This window comes from Mchenga conophoros, linkage group LG20 (genome assembly GCF_057382185.1).
Source record: "Mchenga conophoros isolate Kocher_MC1m ecotype Shallow Benthic linkage group LG20, M_conophoros_male_GT1.1, whole genome shotgun sequence".
NCBI classification, from domain to species: Eukaryota; Metazoa; Chordata; class Actinopteri; order Cichliformes; family Cichlidae; genus Mchenga; species Mchenga conophoros.
Window position 1 is genome coordinate 28,788,700 of NC_140545.1, and position 23,173 is coordinate 28,811,872.

Here is a 23,173-nt window from a genome sequence, read left to right on the forward strand (position 1 = left end):
TATTCGATTGGCTTGGTACTTCGTTTCCACACTGTAGGAGACACAGAAGTGTCAGATTTATTTAGTTTGATAGAGAAATCCCCGGTCAGGTTCAGTTTGCAGGGAATGAAGAAAACTAATTACAAAAGAAGCTGTTTTGTAGCGAATGGTCTCCAACGCAGCGGATAATTACAATGCGTTTTGCCGATATAAGGAGTGGCAGTCGTGCTAAGTAACTGGTCTCTATTTTCAAGCTAGCAGAAGATGGAATGTACCTTAACTGTGTTTTATGCATGGAAATGATGCTAATACTTTAGCTTTAACCAGTACCAGCGAAGTCGATGTTCATATTTCGCCTCACTGTCACCGGATGCTTTGCTGTTATCCAGTTGGTTAGCTAGTTTAGCTTCTTTCAGAGAAGCTCCGGCCATGGAGGAAGTTGATAAAATTCTGATTCACGCCCTAAAACAGGTTGGGACGTAAGTATCAACAACAGGGTTTCATAAATGCCAAGCAGTGCACTGTGATCTTAAAAGTAAGCATAAGTTACCGAGCTGACATGTTTACAGGCTAATGGGAAGTTTTCCGCTCAGTCCTGTGTTGAACCAGCCCCAGTCATATGATCATGCTGTATGTGGGTTATTTGAAGCTTGTGTGGATACGACCAGCTTTGTAGCAGCTAAGAGTTATTTTTTTTTGTCTTCGTGTCCCGCAGGGAAGTGCCTGAAGAAATTAATAGCGTGAAACAGTTCAGTAGTGAGCTGATAGTAGAGGCGGTGGTCAGATGTATTCGGGTGATCGATCCTGGTCTGAGCAGCACGCTGGCCACCTCCCTCCCTCCGGGTATGTCTGCCCGCTTCAGAGTGGGCATGAGCCTGGCACAGGCCTGTCAGGTAAGATATCTGAATGGAACTGTTGTCCCCTGTTATCACTGGCTGAATCCAGTCAGGCAATTGGCAGTGTTCAGACACAAACACTGTAAGCAGTTGTCTACTTAAAGAGTTTGTGCACAACTAGTTCTTCGCAACAGGAATCATTAACTGGTAGAGAAAGTACAATTAGGAACCCCACCTACACGTTGTTTCTCTTTTCACCATGGAAAGAAGAATGTGAAAAAAGCTGACAACCTAGTTTTTTCCAAAACAGTTCAATGTAAATAAAACGCAGTGATAGACCCTGATGGTTTTAATGCCATAGCTTATCTGCTGTTTGTATGAGAATTAAAAAGTGTGATAGCTCTGGGTCCCAATGATTTTCTGTCTCTTTGTTTTACAAGAGAGAAAGAGTCATCTTCTAGTAGTGATGTTTTTTTTTGTTCTGTAAAGATGCTGTGAGTAAGGGATTGATCAAAGTTATTCAAGATGACTTCTAACATCGTTAGTGTGCATCTTTCCACCACTTCCCCCAGTGTGTCCAGTCTGGCTCCAATTACAGAGCTAGTTTATTTTTAGGATGGGAGATGTTATCAGAACGAGAATGTGATCAGCTCTAAGCTGTGAGCGCAGTGCCATAACCTTGGCTCTGTCCTAAAACTCTTCGCTCATTTCTCATGCTGAGAGGTGAGGTGAGCCCCACTTACTGCAATTTAATGCCGCAGTTTTCATGAAACACTGCAGAAATGAACTGAAATGAGCTTTTTCTTGGCACTGTGCACACACTGAGCGGCTTCTCTCTGCTGAATCTGTAACAACAAAATGTGGCACAATAAGTGATCTGACGGTAAATACAGTTTTGGGTTCTTCTTTATATTGTACAATCCAGCTGTTCCACATAGATGTCAGGTTTGTAGGGAAAATCTCCTCCTTTAGATAAATCTTGCACCACACCTGAATCCTAATCCTCTGAACCCTGTGCTCAGTGCGGAATGATTTCTATCAGAAGCATATTGATTTTCCTTTATCTGAGCTGACGCACTGTTTTCAGAGAAAAACATTTGTGTGAAGTCTGAGCTTACACTGAATTATTTTGGTTAGCAGGCCTGCAGCGGCTCCCTCACACTCCCTCTAGATTTTTCACGCTGCTCCTGGGAGAATGTTGGTTTTTACTGAAGTGAACTGCCTGCATCTTTGTATGTAAACTACAGCACATTGTTTGTAGATCACCTTGCAAATTTTGGCCCACTTTGCCTCATAGGATATAGAATGAATCCTAAGGACTGCAGTACTTCAATGGACAGTACTGATGAACACTGATAATGCTTGAGCACACTTAGTTAATATTGATCATTATTATAGAGCTTATACGGCGGTCTGTGCTCTTTATGGAGCAACGACTCCATAATCCAGCTGTATGATGTTCAGCTGTGAGTTTAACAGGCTGTTTTTTTTTGTTTTTTTTTTATATATATATAAATATATCAGGCAGTTATGACAGGAAATGAAAAAGGAATAACAATGAAAATGCTTATTTTGTTGATGTTTTTATGAATGGTCAGATGATCCTTTGCAGTGGGATGGAGCTTTCTCTCCCCCTTTCATAAAGGATTGTCCTTGAAGAATTAGAATTAGTTACTGTGTGGATCTTTTCGGGGTTTTTCTTGCATGGTTGAATTTGACCTTCCTTTCATGAATGGATCCTTAATAAAATAAATGATTAATTTTACAGTTTCCAAGTTACATGATCTTTTCTCACTTGAACCCACTGAGTTTGGTTTTGTCAGCATTGTCTGTTGTATACAGATATTTCTATTTTTCATTCTTCTCATTACTAAAATTTGTATCAATAAATATTTTTCTTAAATTGTGAAATTATTTCTTTCTGAGTGATGAACCTGTTCTGTCTTTACTTTTGAAAGACTCTACCTTGCTGGGATCCTCTTTTTACACCCAGTCATGAGTGCATTATTTATTTTTGGCTGAGCGTTACACAAATTTAATTCCCTTGTTGCTTGTACCTCAGTGTCTCCTGTGGTAGTTAACACATTATGAATGAAGACGTGAATCCTTGGAAGTGTTCCATCAGGAAGGACATGCGATGTAAATATTTACCAAATAAAAGATGAGAGAAGATGTTTTTCACCTCAGCTGTAAAACACTGATGTTTATGGGTATTGTCGACTCGTGACCCTGTTGGGCAGATGAGCGACGTGGTTATCCAAGTTTGTCAATGCAATAACTTGAGAATCAGGTGCCGTCTGAGTTGAAATTGATAACATCAGTGTATCTACTAAAAATCTCAGATGAATTTGAATTTGAGTGACCTCGACCTCAAGGACAAGGTCAGAGGTTAAAGTTTCTGAAAATCTTGTGAGTGCGATAACTTGAGTATGAGGTGACATACGATTTTAAAAGTATACCACAGGTGAATCTACTCGGAGGCTGAGGGGTACTGCTGGCTGCTGCCAGTATTGTCTTTGTACTATTTTAAATTTAATATAGGCTTCAAATGATTTATTGCACAGCTTAACAAGTTATAGCCTGTACTGGAGTTTTGGCTTATCTTTCTCATCAGGTGAAATTTCTAAATTGTTAATGACAACTGAGAAATTCAGTGAGTGATGAAGCAAATAATGTTCACCGAAGATATAAGAGCAAAATTGCGTATTATTAGAAAAGTACAAAATTAGCTTTCTGTTGTCTCAAAGTAAATTCTTATTTTTCAGGACATTGGATACAAAGGAGAGCTAGGATACCAGACTTTTCTGTACAGCAGTGAACCAGAGATCCGCTCCCTGCTCATGTTTCTGGTGGAGAAGCTGCCCAGAGAAAGTGCTGAGACTTCAGACCAGCCGACAGGTGCACTGACACAGTTTATCTCTGGCATACACATAGTTTCATATAATATTGGAGATATAGACTATATTGTCTAGTAATTGTTGTTTTACTTTAGCCTCTAATGTTAGATGTAATTAGAGTATTATGAGATACAGCTACAGGTAAATTCAAAGGTCTTATTTTGTGAATTTTTTTTCTGTCAGTGCAAATCTTTTTGAGACACTCGAGTAGAAAATGTCTCTGACATTCAGCAGACATTAAAACAACCCACTGACCCAGGCAACCTGATGGACAGACAAAGGCTGTTGTTGTGTTAACTGCCTGAAAAGCACGAGGCCCTGATCAAATGGCTAAAAAGAGAACTGATAGAATAAGGTCTTGGCACTACAGGCTATATGAACAGGGGCAAGGCCATAAAAGGCTTTATATCTTATTAATAACATTTTCAAATTAATTCTACATTTCGCTGGAAGCCACAACAGAAGTGATTTGCCAATTCAGCCAAGTTGTTGAATGTTGTCATCCTGCCGGGCAGGCAGACAGGTGGCTGACATAAACAACCCAGTTTGTGATAACTTGAGATTAAAGCGATGTAGGAGTTTCAAATTGATGCCGTAGTTTTGTCTACTAATAGCTAGAACATACAACTTTGACAAGTATGAAGCTCAGTGACCTCCACCTCAAGGTCAGGGTTCAGAGGTCACGTTTTATGAAAATCTTGTGGATGCGATAACTCGAGAACTAAGTAACGGAGGAGTTTCAAATTGATACCATAGGTGCATCTTCTAGAAGGCTGAGGGGTACTGCTGGCTGCCACCAGTATTTTCCTTGCTGTTATATCTATAAACCACGTTTGTAGTGGCGATCCTGTGAGGACTAGGGATGGAAATTGAGAGCTGGTTCTCTACAAAAATAGATTCCCAGTAGTCCAATTCCTTGTAATTGTTAATATGCCTGCATATCAATCCCACTTATTGGTTCTTACAGTCAGCTGATTTCAGTCTGTGTGTCAGAGGAGAAAAATAGTGGCAACACAACTTCAGCTTTTGATGAGCAGACAGATTGCAGCCTGTGTTTCTACCTGGTCGTGTTTCTACAGTAGAATCACCTACTTTGAAGTGTCTTTGTTCTGGTTTTACATCTTTGATTTGTTAATTGATAAGTTATTGATAAATGATATTGATAATGGACTCAGAATCGCCAAATTCTTATCAATTCCCACCCGTAATGAAGAACAAATATGTGTGAAAAAAGCCAAACAAACAAAAAATGGTTGTTCTTGAGATCAAACATATCTTGGTTTTTAAAAAAAAATCATTTACATATATATGTATATACAGGTGCAGATAGGACCGCCTTACTGGAGGGTAAGTGGTATGACGCCCGATCTATAGGGAAGTTTTGGGTTCGGGAGACATGAGCAAAGGTAGCTATTTCCAGTGACAGGAAATAGCTAAATAGTTAACACTCTGTGGAATGCTAAGCTAGCTAGCCTAAGAAGGCTGAGATATGCCCTGAAGCGAGAAGAGGTCTTTGAATAACGGTTATGCAGAAAGACCATTTAGGGTTGGTTGCTCTGCCCTGTCGCCAAGTTTCTAAGTAAGTATATTTCTAAAGGTGACTTTGACATGGAATTCTCACCAGATGTTGGTAACAACCCATCCAATCACCACATGCAAGGAAATCAAACCTTAGATGTCCAACAATTAAGTTCTGTAATAATGAGAAATAACACAGGGACTGAATTTACTGAAACTTATTGAATACATCATAAAGTAGCATTTGTTGGTGCTGATAGCTTCAAGATGCCTCCTGATTGGAGAGGCTAGTTGCAGCATTGCTCAGGTGTGATTTTGGCCCAGTCTTCTATGAACTCTGAGCTTTAGTTCTTAAAATTTCAGTAGATTCAGATGAGATGATTGTCTGGGCCATTCTATTAGCCGAGTTTTCCTCGGCTGTGTTTGGGATCATTATCTTACTGAAACGTTCACCTCGTTTCATTTCCATCATCCTGGTAGATGGCATCAGATTTTTATCAAGAACGTCTTGGTACATTTTTCCATTCATCATTCCTTTAGTTATGTGAAATCCTGTAGCTGAAAAACAGCCCTCATGATGTTCCCACCTCCAAATATCACTGTTAGTATGGCATTTTGGGGTCATATGCAGTGTCGTTTGACCTCCAGACTTTATGGTATATTATGACATCCAAAGAGTTCTATTTTGGTCCCATCAACAGGGAATATGCTCCCAGTATTTCACAGGCTTGTTTAAATGTCTAAACTTTGAATGTGCTTCAACGTGCTCTTTCTTCAGCAGTGGAGTATTGCATGATGGAGCATGCATGCAGGTCATGGCGGTGGAGTGCATCACCTGTTGTCATCTTTGAAACGTTGTTTTTCTGTCCAGTGGTTCTTGTTTTAGCTCCTCTGTCTGAAATCTTGGGGGCGAGGGGGGTTGCCTGAGCCTTTGTGATTATTACTAGCATTATTACGTTGTGGTGGGATTGCTGTCATTCCTAATCGCTTCCACTTTATTAAAATACCACAAACAGTTGACTGTGGAATATTTATTTGTGCAGGCGGCATCCTGGAATTCAATGATTCATTTGTGAAATGCTACATTTTCTTATTTTGAATATTGGATCAATTTGAAATTGATGACAGTAGCATGTATCAAAAGCTAGGACGGGGCCATGTTTACCCCTGTGTAGCATGCTCTCCTCTTTTAACAACAATTGGTTAATATAGACACAGGGACATATCTACAGTGGCCCCTAGAGACAAAGCACGTACAAACCCCAAAACACTTGCAAACCCCAAAACACTTGCAACTAGGGGCAGTGTTGAGCTCGATTTGCAAAATAAACGGCAAGTTTGTCTGTATGGGACGGTCTAGTCTCCGTCGCGCTTCCCAGGTTGCCTAGCAACCATGATACTAACCGCTAGAAACGTGTCATACAACTTGGTTTGACAGAAATGAAGGAGAACATATTTTGTTCATTTGTTTGTTTGTTTCTACAAGAGCTTTGTGTGATTTGATAAGTATCTGAGGCTGAGACCACAGGACAGTAAAACATGATTTTTGGGCTTCATTTCTGTACTGAACAGTCATTTAAGATTAGTTAGTAAATAAGAATTAGCTGATGTTGTTCATGAGACTAAAGTCATATCACTTTGGTAATGTAAATATAATATGGCCAATATTATAGTTATTATATTAATCATTATTAGCTATTACAGCAGTGAACATGAACTCTGTGCCAAATAGGGCTGCTCAATTAATCGAATTTTAATCACGATTACGATCTGGGCTTTCAACGATCATTAAAAATGACTGAGCCGATTATTAGCCCCTCCCTCATGCTTTACTCTCGCGCTGCTCCGTGTGGCAAATCAAGCGCACTGCTCTGCATTTCGAACACGCGTCACAACAATTAAGAGGACCCGAGGGAAGCTCGGAAAGCTAAGCAGAAGTTATTTGGAGAGGAGAGTGACTGCCGTTGGTTGAAAAGAGAGGTAAAAAAAAAAAAAACTTCAGTGGTGTGGAAACATTATGGGTTCGCGGAGTCAGACGTGGATCAAGTAGACACAGTGTGTAAACTTTGCTATGGTGTCGTAGCTGCACCACAGAGCAACACTGCAAAGTTCACATTTTTCATTTATTTCTTTTATTGCAAACATTTGCACTGTTATCAGTATTTGCACACTATTTTATATTATTTTTTAAAGTAATTATTCAATACATTGTTATTGTTAACCCTTTAAAGCCGGTCAGAGCAGCATGCTCGTTTTGTATAACTATTTTTAAATCCCTGTAGAACCTGAACCGCTAAGCTAGCACAATAAATTTTTTTCCATATGAAACCAGAGGAGTTGTACTTACATCTTATGCCATCAGCTTGTCCTCGGTCACGGTTTCCTTCCACATATAGCTTTGCAAAAATTGCATAAAAAGCGCTTGCAGGAACAAAAACATAATATTCCAGAAACACGCTTTGCCGATCCGATCAGCTGTTCTTAACACTTCCCACATTGAAAAAGACGTCAACGCGAACTATCGCAAGTGACGTCATTTTCGCGGAAAATGTAGTTTTTTACTTGTAGGCCTTAGAACTCGAATTGCACTGCTGGAAATAGTTTATTTTGATGCACATGCACATTCTTTGCAAATTTGCATCATAGGATTGTTTTTTGTTTTTCCTGCAGTATATAAAAATTGCTGTATCTCCAAAAATAAAACTATGAAGACACTCAAAATAAATTTCCTGTTGTTGTAAACTATTTTTTGCAACTTTTTTGTATTTAAAGTTTTGAGGGATAAGCCTCTTAAATTTCTCCAAGTAGAAATATATGTAAAAAAAACAAAAACAATTTTCAATTTTTTTGTAGTTTATTGCACTTTTTTGCAATTAATGTAGTTACTATGGACTTAATACATACACATTTTTAAAATATGGGCTATAACAGTTGTATTGATGTATAGCAACTTGAAATGCTCCCACAAATGGCACTACAGCATGTAAAAAAAATATTATAAGCTCTGGCGGACTTGGTTCTATGGTAGATCTTAAAGGGTTAAATAAATATCGTCAAATAATCGTGATCTCAATTTCAGTGAAAATAATCGTGATTATCATTTTTGCCATAATCGAGCAGTCCTAGTGCCAAATACTGAGCTTCAGTACAGATTCAAGTTGCAGTTATTTATATGTCTTATCACCTTAAATCTTCACTCAAAGACAAGTATCTTTGACAGTGCATATATAGGTGTATCATATATAAGAGACAAATGTTGTTCCTTCAGTATGTTGGCATTACTAAATTTGGCTCATTGCTTACATATATTTATAAAAAGAAAATGTACGGGCTGTAATAACTGTTTCTGATAAAATGAAGAGTAGACTGATATATGAAATATTCCTTTATTGGGTGAGAAAATCATACCATGTCATAACTGCTTTAAGTCATACAGAATAGATATCAGAGCCTTAAACAGGCTGGCTTCTGCTAAATGGGTCAAACTGGGCAGAAAGTATACAAACACATAACATCCTTACAGAATATGATGTAACACTATAGATCAACTTACCTCAGAATATATAAAGCATATAAACAATTACAGCAATATGATGCAACAAACACAGGAGTGCTACTAATCCCAAATACTCAAAGCTTCATAGAACTGAAACAAACATTTATTTTAGGTCCATTCTGCTGCTGATACATACTTTAGGTTTCTGAATATTACACTTGTTGCTGCCTTTCATAGTGTGTAACTTGAAGGCCCTGAGTACTTTCTCCCACACTGAAAACACTGGAATGATATAATTATTTGAACATTACCTAATAAGACTGATTCAGGACAGACAATTAGTTATTTCAAACTTTTCTAGCAGTCCTTCACAAACAGGGAACAGTCTGTCTATTCTCTCCATCTGTCAGCTGGCTCTTCCTCCTCCTCTTCCTCACACACTGTTGAGTTTGTCCTGGTGGATCATCAGGGGTGCAAAGCCTCACAGATGATGTGCAGCAGTGGGTCCCTCAGTCTGTCCTCACTCTGGACACTTGCAGGTGTCACACATAGAAATCAAATGTGTGATAAGCTGCAGGATTCAAACACAAGTGTAACTTATAAACACATGTTCATACTTTTATTACACAATCAGAGAGAAAGAAAAAGAGAGAGAGAGTGCAGGACAGACAGACAGGTGACAGTCTCGGGTGTATACACTGCTACAAAACAGCACAAAAGAAGGAGGATTTAGTGTTTGTGTTATTACGAATCAAGAAGAGTTCCCAGATGGTACAGTGGACACATGTGTGACCTTAAAATGCGGCCTTCAAGGCTGCAGACCCCAAATCCGGTCATTGGTACTTCCTGGCTTGTGTAGTAGGTTGTTACTAGGTAACTTTGACTACGATGACCTGGATGACTGAGAACCTTCACAGACATGTTACTAGGTAACAAAAGCTCAACACTGCCCCTAGCGTCCTGGAGCACTTCCGTTGTTTTTTGGAATTTGCATGTGTTTTGGAGTTTGTACGTGCTTTGTCTCCAGGGGCCACCGTACATATCTGGTTTAATAGGCGTTTGCAGATCTATGTGATGGGACAATAACGTATTCATTAAAGGTTCAGAAAGGTCACAAATGACCTTGTGCTTAGTGAATACCTCAGGTAGCAGACACCAGAGAGAGAAGAGGAGCCATGATGGAAGGACAGGTCCCTGCATGACAAGCGGCAGGTAGAAGTGGCTGACATCCAGAAATCCTGCTAGTGGCTGGACAAAGCTGAAACATCTGTTCCTGTATACTGTTACATTTTTTATATTACACCTCTAACCATCCTCTCTGAGATTGATTTAAGTTGTTATTGGAGATATCATGTCCAAATGCTCCCTGACTGCTGATCTTTTTCGGTGGATTTATAGTGTGCTTACGATCTCCTTGCAAGCTCATAATAATCCTCAGAATAACCTCAGGTCCAGTTCACACAAAAAAAACAATGTCAGCGTCTTTTCAAAAGCTTGTATCACTTAACAAGGCAGTCATGTCATTTCAGAGAATCAGGACCTTGTTTATCTTTGATCATATAATATTCTGAAGAATGATTCGGGCCTTGACACGGGCTTTATTTGGACACGCCCCCTTTACTCAGGACAGACCTCGGGCTTCAGTGTCAAAGATAATATCTCTACTTGGTTTAACACACACAAAATTAAAGCAGGAGCAGGAAAGATAACCAGCAACAACACTTGCAGGTGGATCTGTGGCCTGTATAATGTCTGACGGCTAATTATTGAGTGAGCCAAGGTGCCAACTGTGGGTAACTGGTGGCAGCTGAGTCCTGGAGTGAGAGTGGAAGTTTGTCCAGTCAGTTGAACTCCAGATCTAGAAGGAACATTCTGGTCCTGGAGTGCTAGACCAGCTATTTATTCTCTTGACGATATTCGAGGATGTGTTTTAGAGTTTATCTAACCAGTCTACCTGTTTTGTGAACCTGGGACCAAATCCCCCTGAGATACCCTCTGAGGGGTATTTGGCATGTTGTTACAGACCATTTGGTCCTGGTACAGAGCTTGGTCTGCATTGTCAGCCATAAGTTGGAGTTGTTCTCAGTGGGTGTTGCACTCTGCCAGGGATTTGTTTATAATAAATTTTATGGACAGAATTTTTAGGCGTAGCCAAGTGGGAGAAGACTTCCACTCAGAATCTCTGCTTTTTGCAGATAATGTGGAAGTGCTGGCTTCATCAGGTGGTCCCCTCCAGCTCGTACTGGAGTGGTCCGTAGTCGAGTGGGAAGTGGCAGTAATGAGAATTAGAACCTAAAATAACACTCTTAGGGTGCCCCTAAAGGGTGCCCCTCCCACTCTTGGATGGGGACAGGTTAAGTGGAGAACTGTGTTTAATCTTGTAAACTTGTCTTGTTCATGTGAGAAGAGAGGGGAGATTGGCAGGTGGATCGGGGCAAAATTCAACACGAGTAAAATCATAAACTACCTACCTCCTATTACCAGTTTTATTTCACTTTTTTATGCCAGTTAGTTTGTATAGATACATAACTGTACGTACTAGTGAGTAATTTTAAAGTGAATTTCTGCGACCCACCTGTAGTAACTTTGTGGCCCAACAAGGGCCCTGGCTCACACTTTGGGAACCACAGCTGTAGAAGACGACACATTTTTCTGCTGTGGATTGTTTAAAAAAAGTGATGTGATCATGATGTGGACATGACCGGGGCACTTTTCATCAAGGACGATGCATTTAAGTCACCCAAAGCTTTGGTTTTTGTCTTCCTTTAGGGAAATCAGTGGTACTGGAGAGAACCATAGCTGCTGCGATCAAAGCCCATCTTGCTGTACCTTGGCTGCCTCCAAAATGCAGACTACCACTAAACTGTGAAACACAGGTTAACTAATGCCCCATTCTGCTCGTTGTTATATGCTATAGTTTTAATTTTGTTTTTGAATGTATGTGTATAATTATGACTGGCAGTGAGTGAGACTTTTGAATTACATTTTTTGTGTCTTCATGGCATCAGTACAACGTATAAACTATGAAATAATTTATAATATTCTTATAAATAATAATAAAGTGGAGCTAAACATAGCTATGTTTCCTGAGTTAACAGACAGCCAGGTAAAGATCAGTTTTGTTTATAAAATGTTTTACTTCTATTTTCACATGTATAGAGACAAGGAGTCATGCACAGCTTCCACGTCCAGCCCCTCAGCCTAACAAACTGCACTAAAGGCTCAAGCAAGAGGCACACAAAAGGTAGTCCTCTTACTGTACACACACACACACACAGTGTGTTTTTTCCTACTAATTATGAATAATGAAAATGTTCAGTTTGCCATCACACTTGCAGTGAAATCACTTCTGAAAAGTTTTTACAAAAGAGAAAGTGTGAGTGAAATGTAAGGTGTGCTGTGTTTGCAGAAGTGAAGGACTACCAGCGGGACGTTCTCTCCCCTGTCACCGCCCAGATTTCCAGTCAAGCTTCTGTGGTGGCGTCCATACTGGAGCAGCACACAGCTGAAATAAGTGCTGCTCAGGAGTGGGACAACGAGTGGAACAATCAGGGACTGTTGTCCCGCTTTACTCCACAGGCAAATATTCACACAGTCCTATTTGAATCTTAGAGTTATTTGCTTCCTATTAACCTAATGTTACTAATGCCAGTACAAAAAAATGTCCAAAAGTTCATTATTTTGTAATTTAAATCAAAAAAGTTGACTTGGATATATTGTATCAACATTTAAAAATATTCATGCCCTTTTTGTTTCATTATTGGCTTGTAGTAAGTCAGTAAGTAATGTCTTTTTGAATGAAACTATGAAGGTTTTTCACAGATTTCTAATCTTTTGAATCACACGAGTCGATATAGTATTAACTATACCCTGTTGAGTATGCTCTGTCTAAATGCACCAAATTTGAAAGTGTTAACTCCTTGTACACCTCTGTATGAACATGTTTATTGGATGTTGTGTAACAGGAATATTGCTTACGGAAATTCACCCGGTTGCATAAACGGATCGAGGACCAACTGCGTTCTGCTGCCCTGCCCTCTTCTCATAGTGCCTTTGGTGTTTCTCGCTCCACCTCTGACCTGTGTGAGCTCCTGCAGGCCTTCAAAGGCTCCGTTCAACCCGGCCACATCCTGACCAAGGGCACACACTTCACCCACACACAGAAGTTCAACTTCACACAGGTAGAGACCTCAGCATTGTTTAAAACAACTGCATACATACAGTTTGATCCTCACAAAACTCTTAACCAGTGAAAACATTTTTTTCAGCCTAATTTACACTTTGTCCAACAAATGAATGCATTCTGATTGAAGTTTGACCACCTCAGCAAACCTAAAACAACCTGCTTGACAGTTTGAATTCTTTTTTTGTGGGGCATTTAACACATCCTGTCTTTGAATCTGTAAGTTTGGTCCTGAATGTATCTCTCAGGTCTCACAAAGCCTACATCACATCCTTCAGCCTGTGTAAGAAATTTCACTGAAAAAAGAAACTTAAAAGTTGAATGATTGTGTGGTTTACTTCTACCACACAGCCTCTCTTTCCACTACTAAATTAGATACAGATAACAATAAACTTACCTTTACACGTCATTACTTTGGGCTCAGTAAATTGAAATGAAGTTTTATTTCAGTAATGCTGCAAACTAAGTGCCTGAAAACTCTTTAGAATTGCTTTTGTTTCTTATAACAAGAAAGATTTTCACTGTAGTTCTAATAGCTCCTGAGTTGAGCAACTTCCTGATGGATCCTGTCTGTGACTCCGTATGTTTACAGATTCAAACAGGAAATTTTAATGCAAAGTTTGTTCTGTGAAAGTACGCATTGTTACAACAAATAGACTTGGCCTTTGCTCTGTAGAGTTTACATGTTCTCCCCCTGCCTCCAGGTACCCTAGTTTTTTCTAAAGACATGCACCAACTACATGTTTTTGTTAATTAGTAGTTGTTAATTACCTGGAGATTTTAAATTGCCCATAGCTGTCAGTAGTTGTTTGTCTCTGTGTTAGCATGGGCAACCTGTCCAGGGTGTAACCTACTTCCCCCTTAAAGTGTGTGTGTGTGTGTGTGTGTGTGTGTGTGTGTGTGTGTGTGTTCGTTCTACAGGAATTGCCTCCAGTAGCAAAAACCATCCCGACTAATCATCAGTCAGAGGGGGATGTACAGCTGGGTCAGCAGGAGGAGTTGGCTTACCTTCAGCAGCAATTCCAGCAGCTTTGCAGTGAGGTTGACCATCTAGCAGCAGACATGAAGCACATGAGTGTTACCAGCGCTCAGGTAAGCTCACCTAAGATGAACCTGATGGACTGGTGGCAGTCAATAGTTACTTTTTTCTCTTTCTCCCGTTTTCATTCATAAATAAGAACTGAATACACTGCAAAGATGTCATTTACTCTAGTCTCTTTCTCCTGAGAGGAAACTGGAGTGTATAGCTGTTTTTCCTACTTATCTGAAATGGAGAAGTCATTATTGACTAAGTTGATTGAATTGTTCATGTTACAAATGTGTCTTTCATATCTTACTTCATTTTTTCACTTAAGTATTGCTACTAATGATAGAAAACATTTGGTGAAAGGTTTCAATTAGAGGAACGAGGGACAGAAGGCAAAACTTGTAAGTGTTTTTTAAAGAGTTGCTCCAAAGAGCTCGTTTGTCACCCTTTATTTTGAATTATGTAATGCCCACTTAGACATTTAAGCGTTTTAATTTATTTTTGTTTTTGTTTTTTACTTTATTCTAAGTTGTTTTTCATGTACCTCAGTGCTGTCCCAGCATTTTGGAATAAAAGAAGTGTTTTTCTCAGGTTGTCTTCAGTAGGCTTTAAAAGCTGGTGACGTGGGTGATGTAATCACGAGGGCTAAATGCCCCTAAGCAGCATCTAGGAACGTCGACGGTAATATCTTGTGTATCCACCAGGGGGAGCAGCATGGACGTACATTCATTTGCAGGCTTGCTACACTATATGCTTAGACCTTTTAAATTTGTTCAAGGATTCTGTAATTATATAATCATATTTACATTTTATATTATAATTATAATAGAATCATAACGTTGAGCCTTTCTATAAAACATACGTATTTGATTGCAGCAATTAAAATAGAGCTTGTCCACACCGAACGAGCAAGACAGAAGACGGGAAGTGACGCTTGCACTCTGTGATTGTTGCTGATTTATATTTCTGAACATGAAAGCGTAGAACAGTTATTTACCTCCACTGCTAATGTTCTTATATAAAATGCAAAATCAAAACGTAACGTGAATTCGTTAATTGATGGATGTTGCAACACCCAGCAAGTAATGCTATACAGATGGGCAGGCAGAGAGCACTGCTCTGGCACTGTGCATGTAAAAGCAACTTCACATTCTCCATTTGCATTTGTTTCATATGGCAAGTCGCCTGTACGTAACTTAACAATCACCAAAATGTTATGGCAGTGGACTTTTGTTCAACTCAACACTAAGTATGGAATGAAGAATTTGAAAAATATGACACTTCCCAGTTTGTCTTGTTTCAGCTCGAGCATATCCAAACATTCAGTTACCTCCAAGAACAAAACCCTCACTGTTGGAACAGACGTTGATGAGTCCTGCGAGTTGCAAGGGCCAAATGATGTCATCTTACATTAAAGAGAGAGAGAGAGTGTAGAGGGTTTTTTTTAACACGACGTCAGATGTAAAGCTTGTAGAGAGATGATTCCTGTATTTAAGGATTACAATTTGAGTCATTATGAGATGTAACATGCATCAGAGTGTTTGGTGGCTGAAAAGCTGGACAAACTGCATGAGCTATACTTCCCATTGATCTCAACTGGTTCAGTCAGACATAACCAAAGGGCTGAATGTGGCCGTACAATGCCCAGGTTTGCTCTAGATTTATAAAGTAAGACGAAGATCAACAAGGATGACAAAATCCATCTGTCGTTCTCTCTATAATCTTTTGCTTATCTGGAGTCAGGTTGCAGTAGCAGAAGGCTAAATAGGATATTTCATATTTCCTTTGTTCCCAGCAACATCTCAATGGGAAGTCTACACCAGTCTAGAGGTCAGGGGAGTTAAACAGATCTGTCTTGGCGGTTTGAGGTCTGTAATCCATAACATGGTGAGAGTTATGGGTTGCAACATGCGTAGGAGTGGTAAATTCTTCGTTACCACTTCTTGTTCTGCTTCCTTTTCTTTACTCCTGACACTGTCAGTCTGTTCATCTCACAGACAGAAGTGACAGTATACTGAAAGGTGCTGACAGAAATGTAAGAACCTGTGGAGGATATGAATTGTCACAATCTCTGAAAAGAGCAAAATGAGCACAAATGATTGTTTCCTGATTCAAGATTCACAAATATGCACGGCGACGTGGCTAATGATGTAACAGAATAACCTGTAGATGCATATAATAATATCATTTTTATTTATTTGTGGTGTGGTGCAGGTGTTGGATGAGCTGAAACAGAGAGAACTGAGAAACTCTGAAAAAGAAGAGAAAATCCAAGTGAAGAAGAAAACAATTGATCTTCTGCCAGATGCAGATAATAACCTGCTGAAACTTCAGGTAGGAGCTGATGCTTGATGTCACCCAGCCAAGCAGGTCTCACAGATCCACTATATATATGTGCCTTCCTCTCTGCAGGCTCTGGTAGAGGCCAGTGCCAAGCGAGTCGTGAACCTGGCATCTCAGTGGGAGAAACACCGTGCTCCACTCGTTGATGAATATCGCAGACTCAAAGACATCTGCAGCAGCAAAGATGTATGTCGTGTAACAGGCCTTTTGCTTTTCTTTAACAATAAATGTACAGTTTGATCATTTTTGTGTATTTTCCGCAGGTGGAATCATCCAAGAAGCTGTCCGAAATCAAGTCTTTGCATGAAAAGATCCGTGTTTCTACAGAGGAGGCCAAGAAGAAGGAAGATGCATACAAACAGCTGGTATTGAAGATACTAATTACATTTTTATTGGGGTTGACATAGACAAATTTAAAAACATTAAAAATGATTTTAATTTGTAACGTTGAGTGGTTGATATACCTTTAAATAACGTGAAAATTGTATTTTCTAAGCCTGAAAAAAATGTCATGAGAAAAGGCAAGGAAATTTGCTCCACAGATCCCTTTTCTAAAGTAGTGCATCTCCAATACATCAAATTAGGTCATTCATTCTTTGAAGCTTGTTTCGTAATATAAGGTTTATAATGGTTATGGCAAGTAGTTGGAAGGATTAGTTTGCAAAATATGTGTTTTGGCTGCTGAATGTAATAAATGTGCTGGTCTTTTGTCCCCGTTTGCTTCTAACGTAGGTAACAGAGTTAGAAAATCTTCCTCAAGATGCGTCTCGCTCAGCGTACACTCAGAGAATTCTAGAGATTGTCAGCAACATCAAGAAACAGAAGGAGGAAATTACAAAGGTATGTTTAAAACCAAGAACTGAAGGAATCTTAATTAGTGATTTTTACATGTCCTATGACCAGACCAGCAGTCTGCATACCTAGGTTCCTGATTTTTATACACCTGTGGCCATAGAAATTATTGAGCTGCATGAATTCGATTATTTGGATGGTGCGTGAATAATTTTGGCAATATAGTGTATTTCTCCCAGCTTCTGTTTATTGGCTCCCTGGGATATCTAGGATTTAAAGTCCTTTGCACATAATACAAATGGTAAATGGTAAATGGCCTGCATTTGTATAGCGCTTTTCTAGTCCCTAAGGACCCCAAAGCGCTTCACACTACATTCAGTCATTCACCCATTCACACACACATTCACACACTGGCGATGGCAAGCTACATTGTAGCCACAGCTGCCCTGGGGCGCACTGACAGAGGCGAGGCTGCCGGACACTGGCGCCACCGGGCCCTCTGACCACCACCAGTAGGCAAACATGGGGTTAGTATCTTGCCCAAGGATATTTGGCATGCAGCCAGGAGGCAGCCTGGGATCGAACCACCGACCTTCTGATTAGTGGCTGACCTGCTCTGCCACCTGAGCTACAGCCACCCTATAATACAAGATCTTGAATAAACAGGCCCGATCTTAACTTAATGTCCTCAGATATCACCCCATATCTTATCACCCTAGCAGAGTACTTGTTAGGGCTGGATCAGGTAACCCTGAAGCAGTACGCCTGGGCTGCTGCAGGCTCACTCACCATTTCTTCTTCACTCATCTAGTTATAATAGTGTGAATGCCTCAAGGCATTCACACTATTGAGATCCTGTTTCTCTTTAAACTTTGTTCTTCTACCTTATTGTGTGAATGCTTCACAGGCATTCACACTATTGAGTTCCTGTTTCTCTTTATACTTTATTCTTCTACCTTACTATTCTAGTTGCTCAGACCTTTGCTGGTTAACTACTCCCTTAGTTTTCAGCTGATTTTCACCATTCAAACTTTAAACTGTTCAGCTCTTTCCGCTGAAGCGTGCTATATCTTTTGGCGCTCATACCTTTTATACTTTTTGAGATATTAAGCTTTTTATGCCATTTCGCTGAATGGGACCACATTATCAGTGTGATCACCAGCTTAGCTCGCCGAGCTGAGCCATGTTTTAGCTCAGTGAGATGAGCAGCCGCTCTCAGAGCAGGCGGGCCGGGTTCGAATCCCGCTTATGGCAACATTTTCTTCAGTTAACATTTCAACAGTTTTAACTCTTTTCCATGCAAATTTCAGCTTTTTCACCTCTTTTTAGCAGAATTTTCAGTTTTTCACTACTTTTCAGCACAAATTCCAGCTTCTTCAGCTGTTTTTAGCACAAACTTCAGCTTCTTTACCTCTTTTCAGCAGAAATTCTGCTAATTCACCTGTTTTCAGCGCAAAGTTCTACTTCTTAACCTCTTTTCAGCAAAAGAATTCTGCTGATTCACCTCTTTTGAGTACAATTTTCAGCTTTTTCACCTCTTTTCGGCACAACTTTTAGCCTCTTCTGCTCTTTTCAGCACAATTTTCAGCTTTTTCACCTCTTTTCGGCACAATTTTTAGCCTCTTCTGCTCTTTTCAGCACAATTTTCAGCTTTTTCACCTCTTTTCAGCGCAATTTTCAGGTTCCTTATCTTTTTTTGTTTGCTGAACCTTCAGCATTTTCACCTCTTTTCAGCACCATTTAGCTTCTTCTGCACAGTGAACATTTTTTCTCTCATCATATCTTTGTTTGAGATCAGAGCTGGTTTGGCTCAATAGGAAGAGCAGCCGCTGTGAGATCTAGTGGCGCAGGTTCAAATCCTACATGTGACATTTGCTGCACATCTTCCCTGCTTGCATGTACTCTGCTTTATTGACACTGCTTAGTGTACTCTTATATTCCAGTACAAGGCATTCACACTGCATTTTCGCAGGAAATGCAACTTTTTCTAGTTCTAGTTGCTCCGACCTTTGCTGGTTAACTACTTCTTCAGTTTTCAGCCGATTTTCACCATTCAAATTTTCAACTGTTCTGCTCTTTCTGCTAATGCCAGCTATATCTTTTGGTACTCATAACTTTTATACTTTTTGAGATATTAAGCTTTTTATGCCATTCTTTTGGCCCATTTTACTGAATGGGACCACATTATCAGTGTGATCACCAGCTTAGCTCGCTGAGCTGAGCCTTGTTTTAGCTCAGTAAGATGAGCAGCCGTTCTCAGAGCGGGAGGCCCGGGTTCAAATCCCGCTTAGGACAAAAAAAAAAAAAAATTCAGTAAACAGTTCAACTTTTTTTTAAACTCTTTTCAACACAAATTTCAGCTTCTTCACCCCTCTTCAGCAGAATATTCAGTTTTTCAACTCTTTCCAGCAGAAAGTTGAGCTTTTTCACTATTTTCAACACAATTTTCTGTTTCTTCTGCTGTTTTCAGCACAAAGTTCAAAAGTTCACCTCTTTTCAGCACAATTTTTGTTTCTTCTGCTCTTATCAGTGCAAATTGATTTTTTCATTATATCTTTGGTTGGCATCAGAACTGGTTTGGCTCAGTAGTATGAGCAGCCGCCGTGGCGAAGGTTTGAATCCTACCTGTGGCGATTGCCACACATGTTAGCCTGCTTGCATACACTCAGCTTTCTCGACACTCTTCACTGTACCCTTTCAAATACAGCCATCTTTAGCAAGCAGTTCAGCTTTTACAACTCTTTTCAGCAGAAAGTTCTGCTTCCTCTGCTGTTTTTAGCAGTTTCTACTACAAGACATTCACACTGCATTTTCGCAGGAAATACAACTTTTTGTAGTTAAATTCTGTCTTGCTTCCATAGTGTACTTTTTGTCCTCTGCTCTCTTCTTTTCCCCTCACCCACAACAAGTAATGGCAAATGTTTGCTTCTCTCTGAGCCCGGTTTGTAGGAGTCACCGTGTCCTCATGAGGTCTTTTGATTGTTTGGGTTTTCTCTCTGTTTTTACCCCTCAGCCATAAAAGGTTGATGAGGTCTGGTGTACAGGCTGGCAGGTGGCGTGAACACTCAAGTTTGTGAATGCGATAACTCTAGAACGAGGCGACGCAGAAATTTTGAAACGTGTACCAAAATCCTAGAGTGAAGGTTTTCAGTCATCCAGGTCATCGCAGTCTAAGGAGTTTGGAAAGAGAAGCGTCTGGACTTTAAGTTTCTTGAAGACGTTTCACCTCTTATCCGAGAAACTTCTTCATTTCTAAGAGCAGTTGGTAGAAAGAGCAATCACACACGAGCCAAGGTTTAAAAACGGGTGTGGGTATACACCCTGGCTCGTGTGACTAGGCAGAGGATCAGTAAGGACACTCCCATAGGGCTTAAAAATCTGAGACTCTCCACCAGTTGCTCTTAGAACTGAAGAAGCTTCTCGGATGAGAGGTGAAACATCTTCAAGAAACTTAAAGAAGTCCAGACTCTTTTCTTTCCAAGCTCCTTAGACAGACCATATGTGCATCTACTAAAAATCTCATACGTTTGAATTTCAGTCGAGGTCAAGTTTTCTGAAAATCTTCTGAATGCAAGATCTCAAGAAGGGAAGTCATGTAGGACTTTCACATTCGCACCATGTGTGCATCTGCTAAAATCTCAGACAAGTTCAAATCCTGGTGATTTGAAAATCTTGCACCTTAAAAATTCAGATTTAACACTGTTCACTTTCCTTTCAGATTTTATCAGACACTAAGGAGCTCCAGAAAGAGATCAATAATCTGACTGGAAAACTAGACAGGACATTTGCTGTGACTGATGAGCTGGTCTTTAAGGTAGTAGAGAATTTTTTATTTTCACAGGATTGGAACTCTTCTGTCTCATTGTTCAGAAATGTTATGCATAATTATGAGGATGATTTCTTTTTAGCATTTTACCATTTCTCAGCAAATTTTTTTTCTTCATTGAACAAATGTTTAGTAAAAAGAGGTTTGAGTTCTTCCCAGCGATGGGATAGATGCTCTTTAATCTTGTCATTTCCTGACTTGATTGTTTTCTTTTTTTCCAGAGAAATCAGTTGCTCCTGTGTTTATTTTGTCAATAAATATTTGTCATGTATGATTTGTGTAGGATGCCAAAAAAGACGAAACCGTCCGCAAATCCTACAAGTACCTGGCAGCCTTGCATGAAGTATGTCACTGTTTGTCTGTGTATCATATATTACTATACCCTTGATGACTATCAACAACAAATGCTTTCATCATCTTTGATTCTTCTGTAGAACTGTAATCAGCTAATCCAAACCATTGAAGACACCGGTACAATCCTGAGAGAGATTCGAGATCTCGAGGAGCAGGTAGGATTTATAGTTCGACTGCTGCAGTGTTGATTGCTGTGTTACATTGGAATAGAATCAAAAGTCAAAGTTGTCCAGCCTGGAAAGAGCTGCGGGATGTAGTTAACTGTGACCCGATGAGCAGGATGTTGAAGGCCGTGGTAGAAAGGATAGGTGAGGTTGAGCAACCCATTGCAATGCCTTTTCCAAGCTGATGCCAGCTGGTTGTGGCCTCTTGAAGTGTAAAGGTGGCGACTGCTTGGCTGTACTCTGAGGGGATGGCTTGGGACTTCCAGGCTATTCTCATCAGTTTCCAGAGGAGCTTCAGCACCATGGGACAGTTCTTGTACACCTTATGAGGCATGCCATTTGGTCCTGGTGCCAAGGCAGCTTTATTTACCACAAGATTAATTTCAGACCATTTGGGAGGCGCAGTATCAAACCTGAAGACTGGCTCAGTGAGACGAGGCACATGCTTGTGCGAAGTGGGGTGTTCTCAGGGTCACATAATTGAGTCTTGGTGTGCTCTTCAAGGTCCTGCTGGGTGGCAGCTTTCTGTTATTTTTCTCCTCCAGTAGACTTTTACACGTATTAAAAAGTGTCCTGAAAGAACCTCATCCGCTCCTTTCTCTTTCTTGTTTCCGTGCTTGTGGATCCGCTCTGCCCTCCTCAAGGTTAAAACCTGCTCTTGATTTGGACCCAAAGTAGCTGCCTCTCCTTTATAAACTTAGAAATCTCCTGCTCAGGTCACCCTTTTCCCCGAGGATGTTCTTCCTGTGGGTTATTGCCTCAAACCTCTACCCACCAATCCCCACAGACAATGCTGTCAAAGAGGTTTACAGATTTTTCTCTTTAGTTTAAATATTTAGTCTTAGCTGAGAGTTTTATTCAATACTGTATTTATGAAAACAAACCAACAAGGAAAAAGTATTAGACTTGAAATTTGAGGGCTATTAGTTGACCAGCAACAGTCACAGATTGCTGAGGTCTTTTTGTTTGTTGTTGTATTTGCTAAGCTACATTATACCTGTAGCAGGTCCATAGTAGGCACACAGTAATTATATTTTTATCCATGTTTGTCTTTAGTCACCACAGGCAACATGTCTTTTAAAAAAATCTTTGGTCTTTTGGTCATTTTGTGTTATTCTCTGTTAGATTGAGACAGAAAACGGAAACAAAACTGTGGCTAACCTGGAGAGGATTCTGGAAGACTACAAAGCGATTCGACAGGAGAACGCTTCACTCGCTGCCAAAGTGAGAGAAGGATGAAAGTACAGCTCTGCTTTATGAGGCTAAAGTGAAAACATGAATGGGACTGAAACAGCACTTCAGCTGTCACACTTAGATGTTTGTCCATTAATGTGGAGACCCGCTTTTCTTTGAAAAAGACAAAGTGTGTTTTGGACCACAGGAACTCTGTAATTGAAATGCATGCCATGGATGGACAAATAGGTCAGTAGATGGAAAATGTTGAATTTGTACTTGGTGTGCCTGGGGGATGATTGTTATGCATTCAACTGAAACACGACACTGGGCAGCAGCAGGTGCTGTCATTTATAACGATACATGAGACATCATAAGATGTTGTGATTGAAATTTAATGTTTTCCTTTGACATTTTAAAACACAAGTAACTTTTCCATTTTCAGACCTTCAGTCTATAAGTTGTCATGATTTCATGTGAGCTTAAGTTGAGCGAATGGCATTTGAATGTAGTTAATCTGTCGTCCATCAGCAAATTATTGTATATATGGTACCAGCCTAAATAAAGATGCCTTACATGCTTGAA

General features: G+C 39.9%; 1 protein-coding gene across 1 annotated transcript; it reads left to right on the forward strand.

The window, feature by feature from the left end:
* ccdc22 (CCC complex scaffolding subunit CCDC22) lies at positions 1 to 23,173 on the forward strand. The gene is made up of 16 exons (XM_085259482.1): positions 1 to 458; positions 695 to 872; positions 3,581 to 3,713; positions 11,496 to 11,602; positions 11,886 to 11,970; positions 12,136 to 12,305; positions 12,692 to 12,907; positions 13,831 to 14,001; positions 16,151 to 16,270; positions 16,349 to 16,465; positions 16,543 to 16,644; positions 17,012 to 17,119; positions 20,790 to 20,885; positions 21,181 to 21,240; positions 21,332 to 21,406; positions 22,541 to 23,173. Exons 1-16 carry the CDS (start codon positions 409 to 411, stop codon positions 22,652 to 22,654), a joined length of 1,902 nt encoding a protein of 633 aa, XP_085115608.1. The 5' UTR covers positions 1 to 408; the 3' UTR covers positions 22,655 to 23,173.